The sequence below is a fragment of the Bombina bombina genome, chromosome 1 (genome assembly GCF_027579735.1).
Source record: "Bombina bombina isolate aBomBom1 chromosome 1, aBomBom1.pri, whole genome shotgun sequence".
Classification (NCBI taxonomy): Eukaryota; Metazoa; Chordata; class Amphibia; order Anura; family Bombinatoridae; genus Bombina; species Bombina bombina.
In genome coordinates this window covers 1,265,615,067-1,265,631,725 of record NC_069499.1, presented here as the reverse complement: position 1 = coordinate 1,265,631,725, position 16,659 = coordinate 1,265,615,067, and the positions used below count along the sequence as shown (strand labels likewise).

Here is a 16,659-nt window from a genome sequence, read left to right as displayed (position 1 = left end):
TTAACCCCTAATCTGCCCTCCCTAACATCGCCGACACCTAACTTCAAACATTAACCCCTAATCTGCCGACTGGAGCTCACCGCTATTCTAATAAATGTATTAACCCCTAAAGCTAAGTCTAACCCTAACACCCCCCTAAGTCTAACCCTAACACCCCCCTAAGTTAAATATAATTTAAATCTAACGAAATAAATTAACTCTTATTAAATAAATTATTCCTATTTAAAGCTAAATACTTACCTGTAAAATAAATCCTAATATAGCTACAATATAAATTATAATTATATTATAGCTATTTAACACTACACTATCAATAAATTAATTAAACTACCTACAATTACCTACAATTAACCTAACACTACACTATCAATAAATTAATTAAATACAATTCCTACAAATAAATACAATTAAATAAACTAGCTAAAGTACAAAAAATAAAAAAGAACTAAGTTACAAAAACCGCCGCTCCAGTCGGCAGATTAGGGGTTAATGTTTGAAGTTAGGTGTCGGCGATGTTAGGGAGGGCAGATTAGGGGTTAATACTATTTATTATAGGGTTAGTGAGGTGGATTGGGGGTTAATAACTTTATAATAATAGCGGTGCGGTCCGGGCGGCAGATTAGGGGTTAATAAGTGTAGGCAGGTAGAGGCGACGTTGAGGGGGGGCAGATTAGGGGTTAATAAATATAATATAGGGGTTGGCGGTGTTAGGGGCAGCAGATTAGGGGTACATAAGTATAACGTAGGTGGCGGTCGGCAGATTAGGGGTTAAAAAAATTTAATTGAGTGTCGGCGATGTGGGGGGACCTCGGTTTAGGGGTACATAGGTAGTTTATGGGTGTTAGTGTACTTTAGAGCACAGTAGTTAAGAGCTTTATAAACCGGCGTTAGCCCAGAAAGCTCTTAACTACTGACTTTTTTCCTGCGGCTGGAGTTTTGTCGTTAGAGTTCTAACGCTCACTTCAGACACGACTCTAAATACCGGAGTTAGGAAGATCCCATTGAAAAGATAGGATACGCAATTGACGTAAGGGGATCTGCGGTATGGAAAAGTCGCGGCTGAAAAGTGAGCGTTAGACCCTTTTTTGAGTGACTCCAAATACCGGAGGTAGCCTAAAACCAGCGTTAGGAGCCTCTAACGCTGGTTTTCACGGCTAACGCCAAACTCCAAATCTAGGCCATCATGTTTTACTAGAGAAGTTTACCATGAATATACTGACGTATATTTTTAAATTGTATTAGTTTTTTTTAAATATTAAAAAGATAAGTGTTAAGTTATAGTATCCCTAAAAGGTTTCATCCTCTGCTAAGGCCAATCAGGGTCAGCTATAAATTACAGTGCAACCAATGACTGTGGGGCCTATTTATCAAGCCGTCAACCGCAAATACGTTGGAATTCCGCAGCGTAATTGTGGAGAGCTTGATTCGCCATATTGTAGAGAGCTTGATTCGCCTTTAATTCCGCAGCGTAATTGTGGAGAGCTTGATTCGCCTTATTTATCAAAGGCTACAGACCGGCAACTTTGTGACGTAACATACGATCCGCCGGTCTCAGTCCGACACAGATCGATGCTTACGTCATTACAGATGTTCCAAATACAAATTTGTCACTATCTGACTACTTTTGCTAGTTAACAAATAACTACCAGGTACGCTCGCCACTATTCCGGCCCAGTGTACCTGGTTTTCAATCCGCCGCCCTGGAGGCGGCGGATGCCATAGGAATCGATGTCAGTGTGAAAGCAGCGAAAGCTTATTTTTGCTGCTGCCCGATATCACATTGATTCCTATTGGAGAATAAAAGTTACGTTTACACCTAACATGTTCCCCCGAGTCTAAACACTCCTAATCTGCTGCCCTGACACCGCCGCCACATACATTATAATTATTAACCCCTAATCTGCCGCCCCCTACACGCCACCACCTACATTAAAATTATCAACCCCTATCCCGCCGCTCCCGGAGCCCACCACAACTAAAGTTATTAACCCCTAAACCGCCAGCCCCCCACATCGCCTTTAACTAAATTAACCTATTAACCCCTAAACCTAGCAACCCGCTAACTTTATATTAAATATTAACTCATCCCTATCTTGTAATAAATTTAAACTTACCTTTAGAATTACATTAAACTATATTAAACTAATAATTAACCTACCCTAACTATTATACTAAAATTACATTAAACAATATTAAATTAATAATTAATCTAACCTAACTTTTATACTAAAATTACATTAAACTATATTAAATTAATAATTAATCTAACCTAACTTTTATACTAAAATTACATAAAACTACAAATTAAAATAACTATATTATATATTTAAACACCTAACCCTACTCAAATAATTTAAATCTACACTAAAAAATTACTAAGTTACCAAAAACTAACAACTAAGTTACAATAAAATTAACAAACACTAAGTTACACAAAAAAATAAACACTAAGTTACACAAAAAAATAAACACTAAGTTACAAAAAATAAAAAAGAAATTAACAAAGCTTTAAACTAATTACACCTAATCTAAGGGCCCTATGAAAATAAAAAGCCCCCTCCAAAAAAAAACCCCACTAACCTACAATAAACTACAAATAGCCCTAAAAAGGGCCTTTTGTGGGGCATTGCCCCAAAGAAATCAGCTTTTACCTGTAAATAAAAAATACAAACACCCCACCACCCACACAACAAATCCCCCAAATAAAAAGCTAACTAAAAAAACCTAAGCTCCCCATTGCCCTGAAAAGGGCATTTGGATGGGCATTGCCCTTAAAAGGGCATTTAGCTCTATTGCAGCCCAAGTCCTAATCTAAAACTAAAACCCACCCAATAAACCTTTAAAAATCCTATCCTAACACTAACCCCAGAAGATTTACTTAGTTTTGAAGATCCGACATCCATCCAAGATGGCATCCCTTAGATTCCGATTGGCTGATAAAATTCTATCAGCCAATCAGAATTAAGGTTGAAAAATCCTATTGGCTGTTGCAATCAGCCAATAGGATTGAGCTTGCATTCTATTGGCTGATTGGAATAGCCAATAGAATGCGAGCTCAATCCTATTGGCTGATTGAATTAGCCAATAGGATGAAAGCTCAATCCTATTGGCTGATTGCAACAGCCAATAGGATTTTTTTAATCTTAATTCCGATTAGCTGATAGAATTCTATCAGCCAATCAGAATCTAAGGGACGCCATCTTGGATGACGTCATTTAAAGGAACCTTCATTCGTCGGTAGTCGTCGTAAAGAAGAGGTTGCTCCGCGTCAGATGTCTTGAAGATGGAGCCGCTCCACGCCGGATGGATGAAGATAGAGTCCTAATCTAAAACTAAAACCCACCCAATAAACCCTTAAAAATCCTATCCTAACACTAACCCCAGAAGATTTACTTACAGTTTTGAAGATCCGACATCCATCCAAGATGGCGTCCCTTAGATTCCGATTGGCTGATAGAATTCTATCAGCCAATCAGAATTAAGGTTGAAAAATCCTATTGGCTGTTGCAATCAGCCAATAGGATTGAGCTTGCATTCTATTGGCTGATTGGAATAGCCAATAGAATGCAAGCTCAATCCTATTGGCTGATTGAATTAGCCAATAGGATGAAAGCTCAATCCTATTGGCTGATTGCAACAGTCAATAGGATTTTTTTAATCTTAATTCCGATTGGCTGATAGAATTCTATCAGCCAATCGTAATCTAAGGGACGCCATCTTGGATGACGTCATTTAAAGGAACCTTCATTCGTCGGTAGTCGTCGGAAAGAAGAGGTTGCTCCACGTCGGATGTCTTGAAGATGGAGCTGCTCCACGCCGGATGGATGAAGATAGAAGATGCCGTCTGGATGAAGACTTCGGCCGCTTCGTTGAGGACTTCTCCCGGCTTCTTGGAGGATGGATGTCAGATCTTCAAAACTGTAAGTAAATCTTCTGGGGTTAGTGTTAGGATTTTTTAAGGGTTTATTGGGTGGGTTTTAGTTTTAGATTAGGACTTGGGCTGCAATAGAGCTAAATACCCTTTTAAGGGCAATGCCCATCCAAATGCCCTTTTCAGGGCAATGGGGAGCTTAGGTTTTTTTAGTTAGCTTTTTATTTGGGGGGTTGGTTGTGTGGGTGGTGGGTTTTACTGTTGGGGGTTTGTTTGTATTTTTGTTTTACAGGTAAAAGAGCTGATTTCTTTGGGGCAATGCCCTGCAAAAGGCCCTTTTAAGGGCTATTTGTAGTTTATTGTAGGTTAGGGTTTTTTTTTATTGGGGGGGGTTATTTTCATAGGGCCCTTAGATTAGGTGTAATTAGTTTAAAGCTTTGATAATTTCTTTTTTAATTTTTGTAATTTAGTGTTTATTTTTTTGTGTAACTTAGTGTTTGTTATTTTTTGTAACTTTGTTAGTGTTTGGTAACTTAGTAATTTTTTAGTGTAGATTTAAATTATTTGAGTAGGGTTAGGTGTTTAAATATATAATATAGTTATTTTAATTTGTAGTTTTATGTAATTTTAGTATAAAAGTTAGGTTAGATTAATTATTAATTTAATATAGTTTAATGTAATTTTAGTATAAAAGTTAGGTTAGATTAATTATTAATTTAATATTGTTTAATGTAATTTTATTATAATAGTTAGGGTAGGTTAATTATTAGTTTAATATAGTTTAATGTAATTCTAAAGGTAAGTTTAAATTTATTATAAGATAGGGATGAGTTAATATTTAATATAAAGTTAGCGGGTTGTTAGGTTTAGGGGTTAATAGTTTAATGCAATGTGGGGGGCTGGCAGTTTAGGGGTTAATAACTTTATTAGAGTGGCGGTGGGCTCCAGGAGCGGCGGTTTAGGGGTTAAACAGTTTAGTATAGTGTGGGTTTTTAGTGACAGTATTCAAATAAAGCTGTTAAAAAGCCGAATAGCAGGGAGATCGATAACTGTTAGTTAACAATAGTCCGCTGCTCATCGCCCCGTACTTGGTGCGCGGCTTTTTGACAGCTTTTTTGTTAACTATGGAGAGCTTATTCAGGTCCGCGGCAGCGATGTTAGGCGAGCGTATTGGTGCCGGCGAATGCAGCACAGTTGACGCTTTGATAAATAGGCCCCGTTGTCTGCACTTCCACTTCTAATAGGAATCGTAAAGGTTACAATAAAATAAAATTACATGGGGGGGGGGGGGGGGTGAAAAAATAATGAACATATATTGCAAAGTAGTTTTAATATATAAATTAACATTTTATATTACAAATTAAGAAGTGTGTAAGGTCTCTTTAATGACCCATGTCAAATAGTCTGATCCATGAAGAAAGAGCAAACACTAGTGACTCACATACCTCTGATATCAACATGATAAACTGTGTGTGTGCACACTTTTACATTCCTGAAACCTCTGCCCTCCCCATACTTTTGTTTAGGGCACTTTTGTTTCATGTTTAAATTTTTAAAAACCAACATTTTGGATCCCTTGTACGTTCAGCACCAACTTGATAAACTCCCAGACACAAGTTATCCTGTTATTATCCCACAAAGTACGCAATCCCTCCCTTCAATACCCAATCCCTCCAAAACTCCACTTTGAAGTGATGCGTTCAGATCTCTCCTCGGCAGTTGGGAATTCTTACATGCAGAACCACAAGCCCCTACTGTTTGGGAGTCCAGATGGACGATGGGAAAAGAGATCTATAAACCACTAACGACACACTATCAATGTTTACTGAAGTGTCCCTCCCTACAAAAAACACACAATATAATAGCATGGGAAAATGACTTACATTAAGAGACAGACCCTAAACTTTGGTCAAGGGCTATTACAGATACCAGACGGTCAATACGCTACGGAATTTGGCGGTGCTATACAAATAAATGATAATAATAATAATAATATATATATATTCTTGAACTATACTACAAACTGCGGCATGGTACGTCCTACCTTTCTTAACATCTTGCACCCTCCTGCTTCAAAAAAGTTCAAGATCCGCCAGGAGGAAATGCCTAGCATCGGAGGCAGTGGTTCCAATCATTGACATTTGCCACAGCCATAAAGGGGTTAAGCATTATATTGTAGCAGCGTTTGCAGCAATGTTTTTTTAACAGTGTTACATGTTGTTGAAGCACTAGAAGTAACAGCATTTGCAACAATGTGTAACATTGTTACAAATATTGTTGCAAACACTGCTGCCATATAGAGCACTCTCCTAAACCTACGTAGGCATACTCATCAACAAAGGATACCATAAAAAATTAAGTTAAAGGGACAGTCTAGTATAAATTAAACTTTCATTATTCAGATAGGACTTTTAATTTTAATCAACTTTCCAATTTACTTTTATCCATCAAATTAGCTTTTTTCTCTTGGTATTCTTAGTTTAAACTAAACATAGGTAGGCTCATATGCTAATTTCTAAGCCTTTGAGGGCTGCCTCTTATCAGATGCTTTGTAAATCTCTTTTCAACACAAAGAGACAGAACGTACACGTGGGCTATATAGATAACACTGTGTTCAGATACAGGGGGTTATTTAAGATCTAGCACAAAACAATGCTAAATTTAAGACAATAGATAATAAACAGTCACAGTCATGTGATCAGGGGGCTGGAAGAAGGTTCCTAGATACAAGGTAATCACAGAGGTAAAAAGTACATTAATATAACTGTGTTGGTTATGCAAAACTGGGGAATGAGTAATAAAGGGATTATCTATATTTTAAAACAATAACAATTCAATGGTAGACTGTCCCTTTAATTTAATAAGATAAATTGTTTAAAGGTGTGTTTCCTTGTGATTTTCATGTTCCTTTAAGGATGACTCATTTTTAGGCCTTATTCTGCCTACATGGTAAGATTTCCGCTTCATGATCTACCATAACATTTTGACTCATAAAAACATCTTATAGTGAACCTCTTAAATAGAAACCTCTTAGGTTACAGTAGCATTGTGTTCACAGAAGCATCAGTGAGGAATCACATTCTTTTTTATTTAAAGAGAACGGAAATAAAAAAACAGACTGGCACAATTTGATAACTATAATTAAGGTGCCTTTTGCATATACAAAGACAATGTATAGTGTTCTAATTGGTCAGTTTTAACAAGGATTCATTTATTAATAAAATCATCCAATGAATTAGAGCATTTTATTATTGCATTTCAATTGCCCCGATACCTTAATACTTTCCATACTATTAATATTTATATTGATCTATGTATAACTGGGTGGAAAAAATAGGTATCCGTATTAAAAAGAAAATCGCTATATAAATACATACATATGCTATACACAAACACACACATTCTATACTGACTACTGATGGATTTTCTTTTATGATTTAGATGGAGCATGCGATTTTAAACACCTTTCTAATTTACTTCTATTCTCTTGGTATCTTTTATTGAAAAAATTGGACATACGCTTAGAAACCGACCCATTTCTGGAGCACTATATGGCAGCAGTTTTGCAAGAATGTTTTCTATTTGCAAGAGCACTAAATGGCAGCACTATTTCCTGCAATATAGTGCTCCAGATGCCTTCCTAGGTATCTCTCCAACACAGAATATCATCAGAACAAAGCAAATTTGATAATAGAAGTTCATTGGAAACTTTTTGTAAATGGTAAGTTCTGTCTGAATCACAAATAATTTTTTTGGGTTTCATATCCCTTTAAAGTGAATGTAAATTTTGATGCTAAAGTGCCCGGTTTCAAAACTTCGATTAAAAACAGGGGCACTTTAATTCATCAAAATTTACATTTCACTCCTGTTGTGACAAAAAACTTACCTTTTAAACTTCACAGCAGCTCCAGCTTCCTCCGGCCTCACAAGCCATTTCTGATGTCAGAAATGATTGATAGGTCATCCTCCAATCACAGCTTCCCCCCCGGGGGATTCAGCGTCTGATTCACTGCTGTGATTGGAGGAAGCCAGATGCCTCATTTTAGACCCAGGAAGAGGCTTTGAAACGGGTGGAGGAAGCTGGAGCTGCTGTGAAGATTAAAAGGTAAGTTTTTTGTCACAACAGGAGTGAAATTAAAATTTTGATGAATTAAAGTGCCCCTGTTTTTAATCGATGTTTTAAAAACCGGGCACTTTAGCATCAAAATTTACATTCACTTTAAGTGCATGCTTATTTCTTGCATATCAATATCTTTAAGATCCACACAAATAAATTAATAATTCCCATTTCATCCCAGCAGTAAAAAAAAATAAAAAATGAAATATACAAAATGAAAAGCATATTGTTTTCTTTATAGTAAAATGAGTTTCACCACCTCTGCTAGTGGGCTGAACAGGGGTGTTCTAAAGTCGTTAGCTGACATTTCTCCTCCAGGTCTGGCGTTTTCTCTAAACATTTTCCCTTCAGATATCAATGTTTTTTCTCACAAACTGAAGGGCGATGAGATGATGTCAAAATACACAAAAGATGTATTACCCACATAAAAACCACATATACACTAAAAACAGTATGACCTCTTTTCCTTCATAACTTCTATTTTCAAATGTACTTCATTCTCTTGAAATCCCTTGTTGAAAAAGAATAGCACATATCCTACACTAGTGGGAGCTAGCTGCTGATTGGTGCCTGCCCTGCGCACATTTGTTTCCTGTGATTGGCTAACTAGATGATGTGTTCAGCTAGCTGCCAGTAGTGCAATGCTGTTCCTTCAGCAAAGGATAAAAAGATAATGAAGCTAATTTGATAATAGAATTAACTTTAAAAGTTGTTTAAAATTGTATGTTCTAGCCGAATCATGGAAAAAACCAAAATTTATGCTTATCTGATAAATGTATTTCTTTCCGGGCATGTAGAGTCCACAACGTCATTCTAATTACTAGTGGGATATTCAACTCCTGGCCAGCAGGAGGAGGCAAAGAGCACCCCAGCAAAGCTGTTAAGTGTAACTTCCCTTACCCATAATCCCCAGTCATTCAGCCGAAGGAAAATGGAAAAAGAAGAAACACAAGAGTATAGAGGTCCCTGAGGTTTACTCAAAAAAACTGCTGAGTCGTGGACTCTCCATGCCCAGAAAGAAATTCATCAGGTAAGCATAAATTTTGTTTTCTTTCCTATGGCATGGAGAGTCCACAACATCAATCCAATTACTAGTGGGAACCAATACCCAAGCTAGAGGACACGGAATGAAAAGGGAGAAAGAACAAGGCAGGAGGACCTAAACAGAAGGCACCACCGCTTGAAGAACCTTTCTCCCAAAAGAGAACTCAGCCGAGGCAAAAGTATTACATTTGTAGAATTTGGAAAAAGTATGCAAAGAGGAACATGATGCGGCCTTGCAAATCTGTTCCACAGAAGCTTCATTTTGAAAGCCCAGGATGAGGAGACAGCCCTAGTGGAATGAGCTGTAATTCTCTCAGGAGGCTGCTGTCCAGCTGTCTCATAAGCAAAACGAATCATACTTGTTAACCAGAGGGAAAGGGTAGTAGAAGTGGCCTTCTGACCCTTACGCTTTCCAGAGAAAACCGCAAACAGGACAGAAGATTGCCAAAAATCTTTAGTAGCTTGTAGGTAAAATTTTAGAGCACGCACAACATCCAAATTATGCAAAAGACGTTCCTTATGAGAAGAAGGATTAGGACAAAAAAAGGAACAACAATTTCCAGATTAATGTTTCAATCCGACACCACCATAGGGAGAAAACCCAATTTAGTACGAAGGACGCCTTATCTGCATGAAAAATAAAGGTACGGGGAATAACACTGCAGAGCTGAAAGCTCAGAAACTCTGCGAGAGGAAGAAATAGCAAGTAGAAACAAAACCTTCCAAGATAACAATTTTATATCAACAACATGCATTGGCTCAAACTGGCTCAAAACTTTAAGAACAAGATTAAGGTTCCAAGGAGGAGCAACAGATTTAAACACATGCCTGATTATGACCAGGGCCTGAACAAAAGCTTGAACATCTGGCAAATCTGCCAGATGTTTAAGCAAAAGAATAGACACTGCAGAAATCTGACCCTTCAGAGTACTGACTGACAAACCTTTTTTCCAGGCCATCCTAAAGAAAAGATAAAATACGGAGAATCCTCATCCGGCTCCAGGAGAAACCCTTAGATTTGCACTAATAAAGATATTTATGCCATACTTTAGGGTAGATCTTGCGAGTAACGGGTTTGCGAGCCTGAAGCATAGTATGCTTCAGAAAATCCATGTCTAGACAGAACTAGGCGTTCAATCTCCAAACAGTCAGCTTCAGAGAATCCAGGTTTGGATGGAGGAATGGACCCTGAATTCCTCCTTGGTAACCTCCAAGGAGGAAGAGATGACATCCTTACCAGATCCACGAGCCAGATCTCGCGAGGCCATGCAGGAGCTATTAAAATTACCAATGCTTTCTCCTGTTTGATACTATCAATGACTTGTGGAAGGAGAGCAAATGGAGGAAACAGGTATGCCAGAGAGAAGATCCAAGGAACCGCTAGAGCATCTATCAGAGCGACCTGAGGATCTCTTGACCTTGAACCATACTTTGGAACCTTGGCGTTTTGACGAGACGCCATCAGATCCAACTCTAGAACTCCCCACCTGAAAGTTATCAATTGAAAACCTTTGGGTAGAGAGCCCACTCCCCAGAATGAAAATTCTGCCTGCTCAGAAACACAACCTCCCAGTTGTCCACCCCTGGGAATGCGGAAGATAGAGAGGAGACAATTGTGAGACTCCGCCCACTGGAGAATGAGAGTCACCTCCTTCATTGCTAAGGAACTCCGAGTTCCTCCCTGGTGATTGATGTAAGCCACCGAGGAGATATTGTCCAATTGAAATCTGATAAATCGGACTAAAGCTAGTTGAGGCATTGTAAATTGCTCTCAACTCTAAGATGTTTATGGGAATAAAAGACTCCTCTTGAGTACAAATACCCTGAGCCTTTAAAGAACCCCAAACTGCTCCCCAGCCTGAAAGGCTGGCGTCCATGGTTACAATCACCCAGGATGGTCTTAGGAAGCATGTACCCTGAGACAGATGGTCCTGTGAAAACCACAAAGATAGAGAGACTCTAGTTGGGGGAACCAGAGCTATCCTCTGCGATATGTCCGAGTGGTCTCCATTCCATTGTCTGAGCATGCATAACTGTAGGGGACTCAGATGGAACCGAGCAAACAGAATGTTGTCCATGGAAGCAACCATCAGACCAATTACTTCTATACACTGAGCCACAGATAGACAGGTTGAGGACTGAAGTGACAGGCAGGAAGTCAAAAGTTTAAGCCCCTGACGGAGCCATCATTATGTTGATAATCCCTAAACCCATACTATAAATGAGATAGTCATGGTGACTCACTTATATACTATAGCCTACTTTACGCAGACTTCCCCTAAATGCCATAGCATTGCTGAATACACAGCTGTAAGGAGACTGGATTGGAGACTTACCCACTAAATCACAAGTGGTCAGATTAATAACAATCTTCTGTATATATTTTTCTACCGCAGAAAAATATAAAAATAAATAAAACACGAACATGGATAATTCCTAAGACATATATATATGTTCAACAGGAAAGATAAGTCAACAAAAAACTTATAACAATATTCAGAAGATATTTCCATGGTAGGAGGAAAATAAATCATGTAAATATTTATATTCCCCTACTTATGTCTTAAATATGCACAGCAGACACAAGATAAGATAAGCATTTCTAGTACTTATAACATAGTAATCATATATTCTACTGTAGAAAAGAAGGATAATATAAGTAGACCTAATGTTTAAAACACAGTCTAATTAAACCGTACTGTAGAAAGATAGGGATAAACCATGAAGAGGGAAATAATCCCTAAAACATACAGGAATGTGAGACAGGGTAATTGGACATCATATTGATAACAATGCCCAGTATATACCTATACTTAAAAAGGAAAGGGATAAACCATGAACATGGTGACAATCTTAAACAAACATACAGCTAAAATGCACAAAGTGTAGAAATTTGTAATCACCAGTAGTTGGGTATAAATAATATATAAATCCCTGCTAAATAGAACAGAGAAAGTTTAATCATATGAGAGACCCTCAAGATCTATCCACAGAATGAGAGGGAAATGTAATGCACCTTAATACATGACAATATAATAAAGGAGCATGCATTAGCAATAAGTTGCACCAGATGGCGACAAATACTAGTAAAAACACAGTATTTAGTATGAGAAAAAAAATCATGAAAAAAAAAATGTAGGATATATGATTTATTATAATAAACACTCATCCCTCATATCCTAGAGGCAGTATTATCAGTACACATAAAAAACTGATATAAAACACTTTAGGAGGGGAATAAACCTCTATGAAGGTCTAGGCTGAATAGGTTTAAATGAGGCTCACATAGAGATCGTACTTCACATTACATGATGAAGACATTTAAAATCCGCTCAAACCGCAAACTTCACTGACCATAGTGGGAAATAGAAAAGCTATTTCTAAAATGGCGCCAACAGAAATGTATGTTCGCCAAAGCGGATCTCACTTACTATGTAGACGAGGTTGGAACAAAAGAAACACAATTATTCTGTATAGAGCCCAACGCTCACAGCTCTGAAAACAAAAACAGACCATACGCCTCCTATCCAGCAGAGCAAACGCTCACGGCTCCTCCACCCCATAGCTGACTAGCTGCGCCATAGTATCCGCCCACAGTGGCGGTCTTCTAATATGAGGATAAAGTTACATAGCTGCATATAATAAAATAGAGCTGACACAAAAGCAAAACACCTGAAGCTTAGTGCACCAGCGAAACCCCTCAAAATTATTAACTCGATAACAGAAGAGGGGAGAAACCCTTCAAATGTGGTCATCGCTATCTAGCATCTTACTAATAAAGAAGCATGCATTAGCCAGTGCCGTATTATGTAAGTGCCATAACTGAGTGCTGTGTCAGGAGAGTAATATGGGACTTGTAGGTTCGTGGGGAAAACCTTTCCGTCAGTGTATTGGCGCTCATTGCAATTGCCTAAACTAGCACTGCCAGAGAATATTTTCTAAAAAAGGCCGGCGGTAGTCTCCTCTCATCTAGCTGAAGAAGCCACTGCAGCATTAGATAATGGCGAACATCGATTTTATAAAAATATAAGCATAACACAATCAGCGGTAGCCTTCTCTACTGAAGCCGGGGGTGCCGCTGCTGTAAAAGAGGAACATACCAGCTAAAGGAGCTAGAGTGTAGATGCTCCATTATAAAGGTCCACACAAATAAATAAAAGCCTCAACCCCCTGTGTAATTTTTAACTGAAAACAAAACTATGAGGGTAGCTGAGTTATGTCAGAGGGAAACACCCAATAATGAGTGAACCAGAGCCTGTTTAAGGAGATGCCGGTAGATCCAAGCTGCTCAAATAACTGATATCCCCAACCTGGGATATAACTAGGGTTTCCAGACCCATATAAGAGGGCAATGGAGGTGCCAGTTGGTCACCCTTCAAAGTCCTCCCTTTCCCTGATGATAGTAACAGTTATACCTGCCAAGGGAAGGGTTTAAATTAGGATATAAACGGACTTACCCTCCAGGATCTTCTGCTGTGAAGCAAACACAGCACTTCCAGGTCTGTCAGCCTCAATCGACCGCTCGCAGGGACATGGAGAGAAAAGAAAAAACAGTAACCAACCCTGGTTTTCTATATAGGGGTAGCATAAATGTTAGGAGTAAATCAAAGACTACCTTGCCGCCTTCTAACTGCTAAAAGCCACCACTACTCTTACTAAAGAGATTGACGTGGACACAGCTAGCCCCCAATCCTTGCTTGCAGGGAAAAGTACCCATTAAAAGGATTAAATTCTTCAGACACCGACTTTGCACATACTCCATTGACAAAGGCAAAGAAAATGACTGGGGATTATGGGTAATTATGCTTTGCTGAGGTGCTCTTTGCCTACTCCTTCTGGCCAGGAGTTGAATATCCCACTAGTAATTGGAATGACATCGTGGACTCTCCATGCCATAGGAAAGAAATTGGGGTTTCCTGTTTCTTTAACTCACTTCAGCGAAGTTTTTCTTTCCAGTGTACTTTCTATGGGAGACATCTTGCAATTCGCAGGGACAGCAATTTTCTTTTGTAAATTCCCTGAGGGCAGTCCCTGCAAGTGCCAGTGTAGTTTTTTCATGTCCCATCTGGTGATATTTAGATCATCACACCCTTAAAGATACTACTAAACACAAAATGCATTTGATGCAGCTCTCTCTAACCATTGTTGCTGCCATTTTGGAACCTAAGTTACACTGCAGGTATCTGAAGTAGAGTTGCTGCACCTGTGCAAACACATCAGCACTGGAATTTAGTGAAAGATAAATTTCAACATGGAGAATAACTTAAATACTATGCTTATAAACTGTATGTAGTGTTTATTGTCCCTGTCAACATAATTGAGAGTTGTGCAAGTAACGCAGATGTAACTTTCAAGTTCTATTTTTTTTTTAAATCTTTTAATAAACAAAAATACACAAAAGGTTAGATAGACATAGTTCAAGCATCATTATTTAGTGAAAAAATACATCTTTATCTTTCACATATTTCTCTTTAAATTAGTTTGTAAATCTCTATACAGTGAGTTTGGATGGCGGCAGATTTTGGAAAACAACATTGTTTATAGAATATGTCCACCAACCAAAAATATTTTAGTGTTTTAAAGAATGTGTAAAAAAAATAATAAATAAATAACTTTAAAAACACCTTGTCTAAAATGATGGTTTGCAGCAAATAATTAAAAATGACATTATAAAGCTCAATGATTGTTGCTGGAATTTGACTTCAGACAAATGCACCAAACACACACTGCAGACTGAAGTTATTTGGTTGCCTAATCTTTAAAAATGGCGTCCTTTTTATCCTGTACACAAAAATTCGTTGTTTTGAGGAAAAAAATATTTATTGGAAAAACAAACTACCCTCAAATGTGATGACTTGCTGTAGCTTGCCAATCTGCACTCACAGCCAGTTCCTCAAATCAGTGCTTATTTCCGTACTCTATGTTCTCTCCTGGGAGAGCGATAATCATCTTCATCCTCTTCCTCCTCCTCCTCCTCCTCCTCGTCACTGTTTTCCTCCACCTGCTTCTGCCTCTGTAGGGTGCTCTGGACACTCTAAAAGACAAACATTATCCTGTAAGTGATGACATTAACAATATATTATAATTAATTCTTACCCATTGTTTGCCTAATAATTTGAGGAACTCTTGAACAGGAAGCCATACACAGATGTTCCGTCTGGGAGGACGGAGGTCAATTTGTCATTAATTTTGGTGTTAATGTTTTTTCCACATTTTGTTCCTTGCATCTATTTGCTTTTTTTCTTTTGTTGATATAGGAAATTAGAAGATTTTTATTGAGGTTGGCAGCTACTCTTGAAGTTTATGTATTTGTGTTTTTGGCTGATATGAGATTATGTGAAAATATGTACAAGCAATAACAGACAAATCAGGGACCCAGTCCTAATAAAGCTTGCTGTGTGTTTAACCACTGCTGGTAAGTCAATCAGGAGTGCACCAACATACTGCTCAATCTTGCATAATGTGGGTTGGTTGGGAAATATGAGTTGATGACATATACTGTAACAACGCACAAACATGCAGTTGTAAGGTTGACGGAGCTTCCAACAACATATTAGTGAATAAATGAAGGAATCATGACTCCCTAGACTACAGGAATCATCAGCAGGATTGTGGATACCACTGGTGGAAACAGGGTCAACCCACTGCTCAATGCACATCGCTGGTGAAAATATAGGGTTAATACACTGCACTGTGTTTTACTGGCACCCAGTCATATCCCAGCACTGTGAGTTACTGGGGGTAAAAGATTAAAACCCTGATCTGTATGCATTTTAAGTAGTAAAAGAGTTACATCCCTTCACACTGTACCCGAAAGAAAGGGAGTTTAAAGGGACAGTCAACACCAGAATTTTTGTTGTTTTAAAAGATAGATAATCCCTTAATTACCAATTCCCCAGTTTTGCATAACCAACACAGTTATAATTATACACATTTTATCTCTGTGATTACCTTGTATCTAAGCCTCAGCAGACTGCCCCCTTATTTCAGTTCTTTTGACAGACTTGCATTTTAGCCAATCAGAGCTGTCTCCATGGTAAATTCACGTGCATGAGCTCAATGTTATCTATATGAAACACGTGAACTAATGCCCTCTAGTGGTGAAAAACTATCAAAATGCATTTAGATTAGAGGCGGCCTTCAAGGTCTAAGAAATTAGCATATGAACCTCCTAGGTTTAGCTTTCAACTAAGAATACCAAGAGAACAAAGCAAAATTGGTGATAAAAGTAAATTGGAAAGTTGTTTAAAATTACATGCCCTATTTAAACAGGGCTTGACTGTCCCTTTAAAGGACATTAAACAGCTGGCAAAACAACAGTAGCAGGTTACTTCTGTGCCTGAAACTATTTTTAAAGGGACATGAAACCCACATTTTTTCTTTCATGATTTAGAAAGAGCATGCAATTTTAAACAACTTTCTAATTTACTTTTATTATCTAATTTGCTTCACTTTCTTAGTATACTTTGCTGAAATGCACTACTGGGAGCTAGCTGCTGATTGGTGGCTGTACATAAATTAATCTTGTCATTGGCTCGCCCGATGAGTTCAGCTCGCTCCCAGTAGTGCATTGCTGCACCTTAAAAAAAGGATACCAAGAAAATGAAGCAAATTTGTTAATAGAAGT

General features: G+C 38.1%; 1 protein-coding gene across 1 annotated transcript in view; it reads right to left on the bottom strand.

Annotated features, from left to right (window-relative positions):
* Positions 1 to 14,308: 14,308 nt before the first annotated feature.
* The window catches only part of CIBAR2 (CBY1 interacting BAR domain containing 2), a 160,838-nt gene continuing 158,487 nt past the window's right edge, over positions 14,309 to 16,659 (bottom strand). The window contains exon 9 of the mRNA XM_053701073.1: positions 14,309 to 15,066. Coding sequence (XP_053557048.1) covers positions 14,938 to 15,066 — 129 coding nt within the window. The 3' untranslated portion in view covers positions 14,309 to 14,937. The remainder of the gene's footprint in view (positions 15,067 to 16,659) is intronic.